At 43.4% G+C, this 17293-nt stretch overlaps 1 protein-coding gene across 6 annotated transcripts in view; it reads right to left on the reverse strand.

Moving 5' to 3' along the window:
• pex5la (peroxisomal biogenesis factor 5-like a) overlaps nucleotides 1–17293 on the reverse strand; it is a 116908-nt gene that overhangs the window by 55372 nt on the left and 44243 nt on the right. For 2 of the 6 annotated variants that reach the window (XM_005930999.3, XM_005930998.2), the window contains exons 2-3: nucleotides 12577–12648; nucleotides 1669–1773 (exon numbers count right to left, since the gene is read on the reverse strand). The exons of 2 other annotated variants lie outside the window; for them this stretch is intronic. In XM_005930999.3, coding sequence (XP_005931061.1) covers nucleotides 1669–1773; nucleotides 12577–12648 — 177 coding nt within the window. Of the gene's footprint in view, nucleotides 1–1668; nucleotides 1774–12576; nucleotides 12649–17293 lie in introns of those variants that run through there. 2 more of the 6 variants (XM_042224268.1, XM_005931000.2) reach the window with 2 other exon arrangements.

Here is a 17293-nt window from a genome sequence, read left to right on the forward strand (position 1 = left end):
TCTGAAAACATATTTTTTTACTCTGGCTTTTGAAACTGTATGAGAGTTACCAATTCTTTTATCCTAATTTTCTTTTAATTTTCTTACCTGTCGTTGTCGTCAATGTCATTACTTTGTACAGCACTTTGGTCAGCTCCCTGTTGTTATTAAACGTGCTTTATAAATAAATAAATGAAATGAGAGGTTTTATATTGTTTTGTTATTGTTTGTTATTTTTGATTCATTTTGAAAGTTGAAGCCTGTGGCCTCATGGAAACATGCTGTTATCATTGCACTGTGAGAAGTAAACCCAAAATGGTAATGACATTTGTGTTCATGTTCTTTTCATTCAATGCTGGGCCTGGAGACAAGATTTTTGACATTTGAAGGCTGTAAAATGTAAACCCCCCCAGTCTGAATGTTTTTAGACCATGAATGGTCATCATCAGCTGTTATCAGCCTCGTGCATGTTGCCAGTCGGCGGCCTCCTCCACCTACCAGCACACTCAATAGGCCGTTATCACCTCATTCGCCGGTGGTCGATCAGACTCGCTGAGCATAACTGATGGAGCTTTGCCTGTTTGAAGCAGCAATAAAACTCAATGTAAAGGAGCAGGAGAAATATGAGCTGCTAACATCCAAACTGAGAATAAGTTATTGATCTATTATTTCCATTAATTTGATTTCAGCCTCACTGCAGCATCTTAAATGAGCAGAAATGTCAGATACAGGAAACGCTAACAATTACTGATTCCTTCCTGACCCTTTACACTTTGGTTTAAGATAAATCTTTAAATCGTACTCTGTTGGTGTCGACTCAGCAAACAATTTGGGGCTATAATTACATCCCCCCCAAACTTAAGTGGGAAAATTATATCTGTTGTATGAGAGCTTATCAAACAAGACACTGCATTAGAAAATAAAACAGGAGTAAAGCATGCTACAGCTTTTCAAAACATAGACACACACGCAGCAGCAGCACCCACAGAAGCAATCAAGCACAGGGCAAAAAAACTCATACTGGCACTTGGTGCATAGACTCCAGCTTTACCACTTAAAAAGCAACAGAGAAGTGAAAAGCTCAGCAATGGCTGCAGTAATTTGCTGCAGTCTTTGGTTCAAAGAACACCACCAACAGCTCAATGCCATGCTGTGTGACATAGCATTTTTTTGGAAATGCATTCACACACTGTTTGTGCTGAGGATTAGCTGCTTATGAGGTGTAAAAAGTTCACGAGGAAGTTTGACTGACCCGATTATGAATGGGACACGAAATTTGTGGTTAATCCCCATACAGTGTTAAATATAGAAGTGGAGGAGCACTATGAGTGTTGCAGAGGCTAATTGGAAAAGATAAAGAGTTGCATGAATAATTGCAGTGAATTTGAGGTTACTTGTGTAGATGGTAACATCATTAGGCTCTGTTTGTACAAACGTAGTGATGCATTAGGTGGGTTTTATACCCCATAGAGCAGCTGGAAATGAAATAATTTTTGCTTCTTTGTTAGATACAACAGTCATAAGGCTCAAGTTAGGAGTTAGTAGACAGGAGAGGTCAGTTATAGGACACTCAAAGCTTTGCTCGTGTTTCAGTGTGACCAACACAGGAGGACTTTCTGCTTTAATCCAGGGGGTGGGTTTGGGATTGGGGGTGGGTGGGTGGGGTGTTTCTGAAATGCATCTGCCCACCTTGGTAGTCACTGTGAGGAGGGGCTTCCCTTCTGATGACGCCTTACTTGGTATCTCCTTCAGGACCATGGCAACAGTCTTATCTGCAGCCCTAGAGTCTTTCCCCTACAACAGTGAGATCAACAACGACTTGTGTCAGGACAGTTGGACAACTCAGTGCGACCCCATCCAGGGCATCTTACAGAGCATACTTTACCTTATGATGATGGACAAATACTACAGGCTCTCTGATAATCAACACATCAACTAAAGACATTTCCACAAGACCATGGCAATGAAACGAAGGTCACTGCACGATGTAGGGGGTTGACTGTGGACAGAGATGAGTATGGTTGTCCACAGCAGCACTTCTGCACACTGTGATGATTATAAAGAGCTCATTATACAGAGTGTAAGGCTTTGACTCCACTATGGGTACAACTGCAAGTGCTAATATAAAAAGTTTGGTCTAAAAAATTAAACTGTGTGATGCAATGATTTGTTTCTACACTATTTTCAATATTTCCTCTTCTCTATTTAACTTGTTAAGGTGAAAACTACGAAAACTGAAGCCAGCGTGTTAAAATCTGGATACCCACGATAGTAAAATTATTATATAGTAAAAAAGACCAATTGAGAGGATGAAAAAAAGGAAAACAATCATCAATCAACAATCAAGGAAATCATCATTCATCATTTGGATGAGCACGGGGTGGCTGTAGCTCAGGAAGGTTAGTGGTTCAGTCCCTGGCTCCTACTAGTCTGCGTGCCAAATATCCTCGGACATTAACACCAAGTTGCTCTCTGATGCATCCATCGGTGTGTGATTGGTAAAGCACTTGTTTGTGTGAATGTTGTACAGAGCGCTTTGGGAGAGCAGAAAAGCGCTATACAAGAATCAGTCCATTTACCACTAACTAGAGTTGGGTGTCTCGAGACCACTTTTACGTGGTCTTGGTCTTGTCTTGGTCTCGCTGTCTCGGTCTTGCTTTCTTAGATCGACATAGTTCTCGGGAGATTTGGAGTCAACCATCGGCGGCGGGGGGGGGGGGGGGGCCATTTTTTCAGAAGCCCGGTGTCTTTTGGAGTGTAATTTGTTTCATGTTAGATGCCTGACTGACAACTGTATAAAACAAAAACTACACCAATATTCGAAGCACATAGCGCAGTCGTAAATTCCCCCTAATTTTGGTATGATCCGAGCTCAGGCACTAGGCGACTGAGCACAGCATGTGAGCGAGGGGGGAGAAGCTGCTGCCTGCGAGTTTGCTGCAGACAGAGGAGAGCTTAAGTTTGACCAGGTACCAAAGCAAATCATTCGTACTGTACAAATAATGTAAATATGACGGTGTATCACAAAAGATTGATATCAAACTGATCACTTGACCCATATTACGTTACTTGCTCTTTGAGTGAATCAACAAATGGCGAAATGAAAAGCCGAACAACAACATGCTGTTTCTTTAGAGAGTCTCAGCTTACATGTGTTTATTTCATATTTTCAGTTGTTTCCCTCCACGGCTAAATAAATCAGTAATGTACTGATATACAAGAATGGACATAAGGAGCTTCTTTCAAAGAAAAAACTGGTAGATGTTATTTTATATATTATGCTTTGTATGTTGTTCAGTATATTTCTATGCAAAACAAGAGGAATTTCAATACACAGCAGTATATTCACAGTTTAAACCAGATATACATACACTTTAGGAGAAAACATAAAAACATTTTTTACTTAAACATCAATTTAGAGTAAACTTGTTTTGTTTTGGATAAATAAATATTGAAATATCTTTTGAATTAGTTAAATGTCAGAATAAAGAGAGAGAGCTGTCTATTTTTATCACTTTCATCAAATTTAGGAGTACATATACACTAAGTTTATTGTTAATTAATAAGAAAACTCCAGACGATTCCATTCTGAGCTGAAGAAGCTTCTGATAGGTTAGTAGAGTCCATGTGAGTAAACTGGTGGCACAGCTGTGGATGCATATAAGGCAAAACACAGAGCCTGTTTCTGTGACATGGGAACATCAAGAGATGTCAACCAAAACACCAGGAACAGAACTGTGGAGCTCCATAAGTGTGGCTCAGTTTGAATACAATTTGGTGCCATTTACAATTAAGAAATACAGACAGTTTCTCTCTTTACTCTTAAAGTTAACAAATATGTTTTTTATATTTATCAATCTAAAAAAATAAACATTTAGTCTGATTTGATGTTACAATTAAAAAAGTGTTTTTATCTGAAGAGTAAATATCTGGTTTCAACTGTATATTTGATGATGTTGGTGTTTGGCTTGATTGTCAGCACAAGAGGAGAGAGGAGAGAAGGAGGGAGAGAGAGGAGAGAGGAACAGAGAGAGGAAGAGAGAAGGGAGAGAGAGAGAAGAGAGAAGAGAGAGAGAGAGAGAGAGAGAAGGAGGAAAGAGAGAGAACAGAGAGAGAGAGAGAACAGAGAGAGAGAGAGAGAGGAACAGAGAGAGAGAGAGAGGAACAGAGAGAGAGGAGAGAGAGAGAGAAGAGGAACAGAGAGAGAGGAACGAAGAGAGAGAGAGAGGAACAGAGAGAGAGAGAACAGAGAGAGAGAGAGAGAGAGAGAGAGAGAGACAGAGAGAGAGAGAGAGAGAAAAGAGAGAGAGGGAGAGAGAAGAGAACAGAGAGAGAGAGAGAAGAGAGAGAAGAGAGAGAGAAGGAGAGGGAGAGAAAGAGGGAGAGAGAGGAACAGGAGGGAGAGAGAGAAACGACAGAAAGAGAGGAACAAGAGCAGGTGAGACACACCTGTTAGTCAAATGGTTGTTTGCCAAAACTCATCAGAACATGTATCCTAGTGCCTAGTGTATCTTTTTAGATACCATTTGTTACTTTTCCAAATTCTATATTTATTAAGTTTATGCAGCTTGTTTGCACAACAAGGCTAAATAATTATATAAACTTTTCTGAATCTAAATAGTGGACTTTGGCAGAATTAAAAAAAAGTGTAGTGCAGGTCTATGATGATTTTAGTGCTACTATCATCTAGTTCTGATTCTGGTTCTGTTTTTGTTAAGTCCTCAGTAGTCCTGATTTTGAACTGTTGTAGTCCTGTTTTAATTCCGGATCAGTTCTGGGTCTGGTTGAATTGGGGTTTAGTCCCTGTGTCTTGATGCAGCCCCGACTTTGTTCTGCCTCGCTGCTTAATTAAAAAACTAGTTTAAGGTGTCCTGCAGATGTGATATATATTTTTTTTCCTATATGAGTGATTCTTTTTTGAACAAAACTCAAAACACAGCCTCCATATTGTGGCCAATCACATGCGAGGATATGGGATAATATCATTATGTGAGAGACACGACAGTCAAGTGGAGCTTACGCCTGTCCTCTCAGTAAGTGAGTGAGACAGTAGACAGTGATGAGGAGGGCTGTGTGAGTGCATCGCAAAAACACATAAAATGCTTACACCCATAAACGAAGCAGCTTCTGGCTGCAGTTTAAAGACTTTTTTGTCTCGGTCTTGGTCTTGGTCTTGTCTTGGTCTTGATACCCTCTGGTCTTGGTGTTATTATAAATAACCGATGATGACAAAACTAAATAACATAATCAAAAGGTCCACAGTTTGATTGCTGATAAGTTAATATGCCTGTGGAGTATTACTTCTCAGCTTCCTACAGAGTTTATTGCTCTGAATGCTTCACTTAGCTGTAACGGTCAAAGTGTGCACTTGTATCCAGGATCTTTAGCTACACTCAAACTTACCCTCCAAGCTTAAACTGTCCTAATACCACCTACAACCTCTCGCAGGAACACAACTGTTCGAAGCTCGTCCGATAATTGCTAAGGCTATATTACATAACAGTAAAAACATATTATATAAGAGGTCAAATTGATTTTCCCAGCCTACTGTCGTCCTCTGCACCTTGACTCTCTGGCAGCAGCTGTCCTGCAGAAACCAACAGCGACTCACCCTCACGTCATGTTTTGCCCACTGCCAGAAGACAGATAGTACTGTATGCTATTAATCCTTTTAAGAAACACAGATGTCACTGAATCACCACTTCACAGGAGACTACACATTTCATCTCAGGAAATGGCTTGTCTTCCTGCAATTAAATCTGCTGACCAGCAAGAGACAAACCTCTGTTCATCACGTTTGAGTTTCTGCATTTTGTCAGGCTGCCTGTTCAGACAGAGGAGAGCACACTAGAAGCCTTTTAGCTAGATCTTATTAGGGCTTTTTCACAATTCCACTTTCCAGTAAAATGAATTAGGCTTTTCTCCCGCTAATTTCCTCAACTGATCATGTTGCAAAATGCATGCGCCTGAGGGAGACGTTCCTTGCAAGCCTAATGCTCTTAATAGAGTCCCAAAAGCCACCTGCTCCCTCTCTCCAGACTTTCTCACTATAACATGTCTTGATAAGACGTTGCCAGCATTTACATGGCAAGAGACGAATCATAAAGGCTTCGATGAAGCCTAAAAAATGTGTTGTTAGTTGTTTAGACCGAATGGCAGGAGATGCAGTTTTGAAATAGCTGAATCTTCTCTCTGTGCAGTGTTTACGTGAGCCAGCAGTAGACGGTCCACCAGGTTTGTGTTCACTTTGTACTGACTTGCAGACCTTCTGTGCTGTTCAATTTAATTTCTCAACAAGGTGGCAGATTTTCTGTTTTTCTGAATTATTACATGTACGTTACTGTTTTTAGTAATCCATTACTTCAGACAGGGTTCTGATCGCTCCCAAATTAGGAAGCAGTTTCTTCAGCCAATGGCAAAACAAGGAGTCTGTCATAGAAGTTTATTATAGATGACTTGGTTCCCACGGAGCCCTAATCTCAGTGTCATGGAGTCAGTGTGGGATTATATCAGGAGACACCGAGACTGTCTTTAAATATGAAGAATTAAAAATATTTAAACATATCTGAGCTTAATCAGATGTTTATTAAACAACAATATTTCATATGGGGCTATTAAGGATTTATCTTTCGGTCTAAGACTTTGAAATTTCAGTAAATGGCACAACTATTACATGCTTTAATCAGCCCTCTGAAGTGATCACTGCTGTTCAAACCTGTCTCTAACTCCAAGCAATTAGAATATGTAGTTTTTAATTAACTCTGCCATGACCGGTTCCAAGCCCGGATGAGAAAGGAGGAGGGTTGGGCGTTGGGCTAGCAACCTGTACCTGTAAAAAACCCTACCGCTACAGAAACGACAAACGAAAGCAGAAGTTTTGGACAATGTGGCTGGAATTCTACTTCAAACAGGATGAGGGTGCTGGAAGAAACCAAAAATGGCATCCAGCGCCCGATGGAAGCATTATTCTCTGCCAAAATCATCACAAGAATTGGGACATGGAACGTTCGCACGTTATATCAGAGCGGACGGCTGGCTCAACTTTTGAAGGAGTTTGACGATTATCAGCTAGACATCCTTGGAATCAGTGAAATGAGGTGGATAGAGAGTGGTCGAATTATCAGCGATGGCAAGACGATCTTGTACTTGTGTCATGAAGATTGACATTAACATGGAGTGGGGTTCGTATTGAGCAAAGAAGCCGTGAGCGCACTCGTTGTTTGGAAACCTGTTAACGACCGCATCATCACAGCTCGTTTTGGATTTGGACACGCCAAGAAGACCATTGTGCAAGTCTATGCACCCAACGAACAATACGGAAGACGCTTTCAAGGACAATTTCTATGATCAGCTGCAAGACATCTTTAATGACATCCCGAATTACGACCTTAAGATCCTCATCGGAGACTTTAATGCCCAGCTGGGCGGCGACCGATTGGGATTGAAGACAGTGGTTGGACCGCATGCATCTTCAATGCATCTCAGCGATAACGGCGAACGATTAGTATCCTTCTGCGAGCACAATGGGCTGTGCGTTGGAAATACATACTTCCAGCACCGAGAGATCCACAAGAAGACATGGCGGTAACCGGATGGGCGTACATTCAATGAAATTGATTTTATCTGCATCAGCCAAAAATGGAGGTCGGCTTTGCAAGACACAAGGACATGTCAAAAAGCAGATGTTGGATCTGACCACCATCTAGTCAGAGCGGAAGTCAAATTCAAACTTCGGAAACAAAGACAGCCCGCACCAAATGCACCGTTCGCAATCGAGAAGCTCAAGGACCCGACCGTTGTCAATGGCTTCACTTTAGAGCTGCAAAATCATTTCACCCTCCTTGGAGAAATGGAAGACGTCGAAGAACTCTGGACTGGCCTCAGGGACGCCACTGTGGAGTCCGCCCAAAACACCATCAGAAGACGCAGAGGAAAGAGAAGCGAACAGTGGATCCAAGGAAGAACATGGGAACTGATTGATGAGAGAAAAATTGTGAAGCTCAAAAGAGAGCAGGCCAAAACCGAACAAGCCAGAGAGGAAGGACCCCGATGCTACGCAGAATTAGATCGGCTAGTGAAGAAAAGCTGTCAGAAAGACAAGAAAGAATGGCTAGAATGAAAAGGTGCCGAAACTCAGGAAGCAGCGGATTGGAATGATTCCAAGACCCTATACCGCATCGTAAACAAGCTTACTGGATCGAGGACCAATGCAAACGTCACAGTCGAGGACAAAAATGGGAAGCTCTCGATCACCCAAGAAGAGCAAAACAAACGATGGGCCGAACACTTCCAAGAGACCCTTAACCAGCCAGAGTCCACCAAGACGTACAATTTCAAGGCGAAGGATTCCCAAGATGAACTTGGGGTCAATACTTGTATGTTCATTACATAAAAAAATATAGAATTTCAAGTTGCAGTATTCTTATTGATAAATCCTGTATATTGAGGGTCCTGCAGTATCTTAGCTGTTCCTAGTACTGTGCTCTTCTGGACAGAGATCTCCGATGTTGTTCCTGGGATCTGCTGGAGCCACTCACTTAGCTTGGGAGTCACTGCACCTAGTGCTCCGATTACCACTGGGACCACTGTTATCTTCACCCTCCACATCTTCTCCAGCTCTTCTCTGAGCCCTTGGTACTTCTCCAGCTTCTCGTGTTCCTTTTTCCTGATGTTGCTGTCATTTGGCATCACTACATCTATCACTGTTTCTCAGTTAGCGTGGATGTTGGGTGTCAAAGATCCCATAGGTCCCTCATCCCACTCATGTAACCTCTTCTGCTTGGGTTAATATAGTAGCATTCCAACAGTGACCTATTTTTCCTCTCTTGCCCAACGATGCCCTTCTCTCTGTTGGAGTAGCCCACTTCTCATCAGGGAGCCCTGGTTCCTCATCACCTGACGCAGACCTTTTTAATCCGGGCAAGTCCGAGTAAGTATGGCTTCATATAAATAAACACCCAGCACGCCCCTGCGGGCGGTTTATCCTTCAAGCTCGGGCCTCTACCAGAGGCCTGGGAGCTTGAGGGTCCTGCGCAGTATCTTAGCTGTTCCCAGGACTGCGCTCTTCTGGACAGAGATCTCCGATGTTAGTTCCCGGGATCTGCTGGAGCCACTCGCCTAGCTTGGGAGTCACCGCACCTAGTGCTCCGATTACCACGGGGACCACGTTACCTTCACCCTCCACATCCTCTCAGCTCTTCTCTGAGCCCTTGGTATTTCTCCAGCTTCTCGTGTTCCTTCTTCCTGATATTGCTGTCATTCGGAACCGCTACATCGATCACTACGGCCGTCTTCTTCTGTTTGTCTACCACCACTATGTCCGGTTGGTTAGCCACCACCATTTTGTCCGTCTGTATCTGGAAGTCCCACAGGATCTTAGCTCGGTCATTCTCCACCACCCTTGGGGGCATCTCCCATTTTGACCTCGGGACTTCCAGGTTATACTCGGCACAGATGTTCCTGTACACTATGCCGGCCACTTGGTTATGGCGTTCCATGTATGCCTTGCCTGCTAGCACTTGCACCCTGCTGTTATGTGCTGGATTGTCTCTGGGGCATCTTTACACAGCCTGCACCTGGGGTCTTGCCTGGTGTGATAGACCCCAGCCTCTATGGATCTTGTAGCTCAGAGCTTGTTCTTGTGCTGCCATGATTAGTGCCTCTGTGCTGTCTTTCAGTCCAGCTTTGTCCAGCCACTGGTAGGATTTCTGGATATCAGCCACCTCCTCTATCTGCCGGTGGTACATACCGTGCAGGGGCCTGTCCTTCCATGATGGTTCCTCGTCTCCCTCCTCTTTCTTGGGTTTCTGCTGCCTGAGGTATTCACTGAGCACTCGGTCAGTTGGGGCCATCTTCCCAATGTATTCTTGGATGTTCGTTGTCTCATCCTGGACTGTGGTGCTGACACTCACCAGTCCCCGGCCCCCTTCCTTCCGCTTAGCGTACAGCCTCAGGGTGCTGGACTTGGGGTGAAACCCTCCATGCATGGTAAGGAGCTTTCTTGTCTTTATGTCAGTGGCTTCTATCTCCTCCTTTGGCCAGCCTATTACCCCAGCAGGGTACCTGATCACGGGCAGGGCGTACGTGTTGATGGCCCGGATCTTGTTCTTACCATTCAGCTGACTCCTCAGGACTTGCCTGACCCTCTGCAGGTACTTGGTGGTTGCAGCTTTTCTAGCGGCCTCTTCATGGTTCCCATTCGACCTGCGGGATCCCCAGGTACTTGTAACTGTCCTCTATGTCTGCAATGTTGCCTTCTGGTAGTTCAATCCCCTCAGTTCTGACTACCTTCCCTCTCTTTGTTACCATCCGACTACACTTCTCCAGTCCGAACGACATTCCAATGTCATTGCTGTATAGCCTGGTAGTGTGGATCAGTGAATCGATGTCTCGTTCACTCTTGGCATACAGCTTGATGTCATCCATGTACAGGAGGTGGCTGACAACTGCTCCGTTCCGTAGTCGGTATCCGTAGCCAGTCTTGTTAATGATCTCACTGAGGGGGTTCAGGCCTATGCAGAACAGCAGTGGGGACAGAGCATCTCCTTGGTAGATCCCGCACTTGATGGTGACTTGTGCTATGGGCTTGGAGTTGGCCTCTAGTGTTGTACGCCACATCCCCATTGAGTTCCTGATGAAGGCTCTTAGGGTCCCATTGATCTTGTACAATTCTAGGCATTCCAGTATCCAGCTGTGGGGCATTGAGTCATAGGCCTTCTTGTAATCAATCCAGGCAGTGCACAGGTTGGTCAGTCTGGTCTTGCAGTCTCGGCTGACTGTTCTGTCTACCAGTAGCTGGTGTTTTGCGCCTCTGGTATTCTTGCCAATTCCTTTCTGTGTCCCGCTCATGTATTGACCCATGTGCCTGTTCATCTTAGCCGATATGATGCCTGACAGGAGCTTCCATGTAGTACTGAGGCAGGTTATTGGTCGGTAGTTGGAGGGGACCGGTCCCTTCTTGGGGTCCTTGGGGATCAGGACCGTCCGACCTTCGGTTAGCCATTCCGGGTGTCTCTCGTTAACTAGCAGCTGGTTCATTTGTGCTGCCAGACGCTCGTGGAGTGCAGTCAGCTTCTTCTAGCCAGTAGGCGTGAACCATGTGGGCCCTGGTGCTGTCAATCTCATCGAGACTTTCTGGATATTGCCGTTGTTACTGACCCTGTTCAGTCTTAATGATTCTTTTTTTTTTTATCTCTTTTTCTTGGATATCTGCCACTGTGATGGTTACTGGACCCTGTTCAGGGAGGTCGCTGTGGTCTGCCCTCAGATCCACTAGCCACTGAGCATTGCCGTTATGGGTTGCGTCCTTCTCCCATATGCTCTTCCAGTATTGCTCCGTCTCCAGCCTTGGTGGTGCTGTTCTCTTTTTATTGTTCCCTTGCCACTGAGAGTACACCTTTGCTGGTTCTGTGGAGAACAGCTGGTTTATTCTCCTGCCTTCTATCTCTCTGGTGTACCTCCTCAAGCGGCTGGCCAAGGCTGTGAGTCTTTGCTTGGCAGTTTCCAAGGCCTCAGGTATGGACAGCTTGCTGTATTTCTTATGCACCTTCTTTGTCGCACCTTTCTGCAACTCCGTTAGTTGGCTAACCTCCCTCCGTGCTACTTTGATCTTGCCCTCTAGCCTCCTTCTCCATGCAGGGTACTGCCCCTTGTGGGTGTTCAACTTGTAGCCAAGCATCTCACTGATCACTGCTGCCGTATTGTAGATCAGCTTGTTAGTGTCGGTAATCGTGGTTGTAGGTATTGTCCGTAGTGCTGCATTAACATCATCTAACAGACCTTCTGAAGGTACTTCACGTAATCTTGGTAACCGGCTACGGGGAATCCAGGTTTCAAGCTTGGCCGTGATCCTATTTTTCAGGCATATATATAAATATAAATATCTCCCTCACCAAAATACATGACTACACAATTTGTGTATTTATTTTAGAAGTGACTTTTTTTTATATTTGCATAAACTCACCCTGGGTCAACACACCTGATTCAAATTATTAGTTCATTCCCAGGCCTCTGAAGAATTTCAAGACATGTTGAGGAGGTCATTTAAATCAGCTGTGTTGGGTCAGGGACACATTTAAAACCTGCAGGACACCGGCCCTCGAGGCCTGGAGTTGGACACCTCTGGTCTATGGGGATTAAATAATTTTTTTAAACAGCATTAACGACCCTTCATTACTTCAATTTCCTTCTGTTTAGCGTTGGCTTAATTTGTCAGGTTGCTGCTTGGTATAAGAGGTGTATTGATGTGGTGGTTTCAGTGTTTTTTTTTTGAGGAAATTTGTTTTGAATTCCTATTTTAAAATAACTATTTAATAAGGAAATACTAGAGAAAATCTATGAGGTTAAATGGCGACAGCAGCATATAAGAGCAGAGAAACATTTTTAGATAAAAAGTGCAAATAGTCACTTTTATCAACCATTGGTAGATGAAAGTTTCACTGAGATATCACAGATATATTCAGATATGGTGATAAATAAGGACATAACATCAATTCTTTACTTTATGGTCAGAAACGTGGACACAGCTTGTGTGCCATGTTAGCCACATGGTACAGTATGAAGTAGCTTCTGATGCATGTCTTTGCACTGTTGGCTCACCTCTAGCGTCTCACCTCTTTCATGTTTTCCTCTTGGCTTCAGAGAGAAGCCGCAAACAATAGCTGGGTCCCTCTGTGGAAATGGAAAATTGATCACAGTCAGGGATGAGCTTATCCTCTGTGGGTTTGAGTGGAAAATGTTTGCTGCACTACTGAGTGCAGTGAGCTGATATATGGTGGCAAATAATAATAATAAGCGGTCCACTGGAGCATTGTGACTGACTCAAACAGAAGATGTAAATAAATAAGGCAGACTCTCCACATACAAATCTGTTCCTTCACAAAAGCTAAAGTTCAGATTTCAGAGCAGAGCTGCACTCAGACCTCTGCTGCTGAGAAGAAGCGGTGCTTTGTCCCTGACACAGAGAACAGACAAGCATCTCAGCTGAATACGTTTGGACATGTGGTGGAATGGGCTAGGATTAACATTCATACATCCTAAATCTATCACATGAAGACATACAGCATGAAAAGTCTCAGGCCCTTCTGTATCTTTTATATTTGGTTTGGAAAATAAACAGAAATAGTTAGGAGAATTTATTGAAAGGTGAAAGCATGTCCAGTCTACGTTCATTATTCCATCAGTTAACAATAATAACACCACTGACTGAAAAGCCCAAACTGTGACAGAGTGTGACGTATCATGTTTAAGTCTCTTTGGTAGTCTTAAGTGTGTCCAACTCCTCAAAAGCTGCTGTCCTACAGCGTTTAGCTGCATCCCTACTCCAACACAGTTGAATGAGATGGTTGGATTACCTCGTCAGCATGCCATCAAGCTTGGCAAAGGCCTGGTAACAAGCCATTCATTAGAGTCAGGAGTGTCGGAACAAGAGTGCGTCTAAAAGCTGCAGCTCTCAGGGAAAAGCAACCTCTCTGTCTGACTCTCACTCGAGGACTGGAGTTGGACACCCCTGTCTAGTGCCTTGGTTATTCCTGTTTAGATTTTGATTATTTCGTATTTCCCCCTTTGTGTCTTTGCCCTCGGTTGATTTTGTATCTTCAGGTTTACTTAAGTTTTCCTATTGTCCGGCAGTAAAGCTGCTTTTTGACTTTAAGTTTCACCTCCGCGTACGAGCCTGCATTGGGTCTTTTCCTGCCTGCCTGCACGCAGACCGTGACACAGAGTTTCGACCATGTTGTACAGATGGCTGTACAAACTCATGATTAAGTCTGTCTTGGCCTCCTCTGTACCGTAGAATGTTTTGGTATTTTTCATAGATATGTGAAAAACCTCCAGAAAGCCCAGAGTACTGCTGAAGACCAGTTTGTTCCACAGTACTGTACATGTAAAATAATATTAGCCGTTACCTTTGAAAATACATTTTTCTCTTTGATGGAAAGGGAGAACGATGAGGTTCAGACAGAAATGCACCCCCTCCTTAAGATATTGATGTCAATAACTGACTTCCAGTAGTACTGTGAATAAGGCTTACACCTATAAATGTTACCATCACTTTTACTGCTGATATTTAAGCGTGACATTTCGTGCCATGTTTACTGGCCTTCATACTTGTTATGGGGATAGTTTCTTATAATGAATAGGGAACTTTGGCAGCAAACATGCCACGGAAAGCTGCAACCTGATATGCTTGAAAAATAATTTAGGTAATTTATTGTGCTTACAGCAGCTCATCCATCACTGTCACAAACTATTGGCTCGCACGGTCCAGCGCGAGTCTTTGCAGCAGCAGCACATTAAGACGAAGCATTCCTTTGTTGGCGGCTAATACAAATCATGTTCAAAATTACTTCCTGCAGCTGAAGGAAATTTATGTTCCAGTACAAAAAACTGCACTCTACACTAAGGCTTGTCTGCTGAGAATATTTAGTACCCACTCGTGTTCCCTAGTAGTTTATAAAGACTTGAGAAATGTGACATTAAGTCAGTGTCGGGCTAGAAAGAGCTCTAGACACGTCTAACTCTCAAAGCCTAAAACTAATTTAAAGGACACTGTTTAGTTTGTAAAGCAATGTTCTTTTGTGCTTGTGGGAAATTATCTTATTTAAATGCAATTATTCAAATGTGCACATGATTATAATCCTGAAACACAGCGTGGTGGATTCATTTCTCATGTCTAATCAGGTTTTTGATTCCTTGGTTACCTCATTTCCTCCATAACAACGCTGCAGTTCGAGCCACTGAACTAATTAGATGCGTCAATGGCAAAAGTTGTTTTTTAATTGTTTTGTGTTGTAATGTTATCTAATGTACCATACTGTAGCATAGTGTCACAGTTCTATAATAACAAAGAAGTGGTTCTTATTCTGACAACTATAATTTAAAACATTTCAACACCTGGTAAAACTAAGCATTGTGTGTGTGAGTGATTCTTTTAAAGAGGCATATTTAATTTCCTCTACATGTTAGACATGAAAATGTGCAGCGCAGTCCTTTGTGTGTGGTTAATGTGCAGCCGGTAAACTGATTTGGGGGCTTTGACACATTTTCCCGATACATTTGAAAATGACAGGACAAAAATTAAAATGTAATAAATGTTTAGCTGCATGTGTCTTCCTGTCTTTATGCTGAGCTATGCTATAACTGGCTCCTCTTCACCTGTACCAATCTTCATCCCTTCCTCAAAGTCAGATTACACCAATTCATAGATTCATTTATTAAAATAACAATAAAAGTAAATTCAGTCTGGTATCTTGTGAAGTAAATCAACTTATCCTGTTCAACCACACATGGCTTGGTTGGTGATCTAACTAATGCCTCGCCTGGTGATTTCACAGAAAGGTCTGTGTGGATTTAAGCTCTGGTGACGCTTTAAGTGTCTCAGTCAACAAAAGAAGTTTCAGCGATTCACTGAAAACATTTATGCGGCTGCATTCCCGCACCAGCAGCATTTACTACTGTCAGGTTTGTGCTGCAAATCAGACCCAAGAAAAACTGTTTGACTTTGCTTTAGTGTCACACACAAAGGACAGCCTGTCTTGTAAGGTCAAAACATGAGAGACAGTCTTAAGAAAGTGTAAGAAAGTGTTAAAGACTGGAACACAAAAGCTGCCAGTGTTAGGGCTTTTTTTACTGTTACATGTAGACGCATCCGCAAATCGCTACCTTATCGTGGTGGAGGGGTTTGTGTGTCCCAGGGATCCCAGGGGCAATGTTGTCCGGGGGCTTCTAGCCCCTGGTAGGGTCTCCCATGGCAAATTGGTCCTGGGTGAGGGACCAGACAAAGAGCGATTCAGAAGACCCCTATGAGAAGACCATCAAGGAACAGTTCACCCTGCCTGGGATAGGATTAGCCGGCCCCGCCCTGGAGCCAAGGGAGGTGGCTGGGCCTTAGTCCAAGGGGCCCGGCAGGGCACGGCCCGAAAAAGGGATATGGGCCCATCTTCCTGCAGACCCACCACCCGCAGGAGGCACCGTAGGGTTCGGGTGCTTTGTGAGTTGAGTGATGCACAGGAGCAGAGGCCCTGGCGGACCGACCCCCGGCTACCAAGACATGTAGATGGTTAAAAGAATGACCCTAAAGTCTGTGGACACGATCTATTATATTCATATACATTACTAGTACAAACATCTACAGACATAAAGGATTCTAAGCTTGTTTACCATGTCTAAGGAGGAATGATGCAAGGAATCTGATGTGGATAAGATAAAAAAGCAGGGTCCCACTGAAAGAAAAATGTCTTCATAGTGCTATTAGAGACCAAATCCTCAGAGGCTCAATTTACCAGAGCTCAAACATGAAACCCAAATTCAAAAAACAAGTTGCTGTGGAGTGATGCTAACATATTATTTATGACAAGCCATGTCTCCCAACTAATGGTGGATCCAATGATGTTTACTGTGCTGCAGATGTAGTCCTCAATTTAACAGCAAAGAATTAATTAACTGCTGTTTCATTAACACTCTCCATAATAAGGTTAGATTTATGTACAGGAAAATCATCATTCCACATTTTCCCTGTAAACCTAATTTCAGTGCAGCAGAACTGGATGTATTTCATTATGGGGAGGATGTGCCATGGCAGAGCTTTCACAAAAATGAAGTGACACTCTGGGAAAGGCAGAGGACGGTAATGCCTTATAATGGGGATAGATGGTGAAAAGCTGTCCCTGAGGGTTTACAGACGGCTGCTCCCTAGGACAACTGAGAAAACATGGCTTAAATGAAATGAGAGCAAAGGCAGCATGCTACTGAGTGTGCACCAGACTACTATGGCCCAATCACCCATGAATCCATCTCTTCAGCTCACACCGGTAACAATCAAATGCAGTCAGTGACAGGATGCACAGTACATCTGATCAGGGTTCTCAGGACTTCACTTTTGTCATCTTACAGCCTTATTCAACCAAAATGTTGCTTGAGATTTTCACAAATTTATGAAAAATTAAAAAAAAAACCTAAATACAGCACGCACAAATGCTCACAGTCTTTCTACGCAATTACAAACTCAAGCCTTTTGAGTATGACGCGACAAGCTTGACATGCCTATTTTTTGGGCAGTTTCTCCCATTTTTCTCTGCAGAGCCTCTCAAGCTCCATCAAGTTGGATGTGCACAGTCATTTTCTGATCTCTCCAGAAATATTCACTTGGGCTCAGGTCTGGGCTCTGGCTGCACCACTCAGAGACATTCACAGAGTGGTACCAAAGCCATCAAGATTATCAGCAAGGATGTGTCTGTGCATCATTGTATACATCTTTCCCTCGACCCTGACTGTTGACCATAATATCCTATTAGAGCGATTAGAACATGCTGTAGGT

Source organism: Haplochromis burtoni, unplaced genomic scaffold (genome assembly GCF_018398535.1).
Source record: "Haplochromis burtoni strain Fernald_Lab_line unplaced genomic scaffold, NCSU_Asbu1 Contig_133, whole genome shotgun sequence".
Taxonomy (NCBI): Eukaryota; Metazoa; Chordata; class Actinopteri; order Cichliformes; family Cichlidae; genus Haplochromis; species Haplochromis burtoni.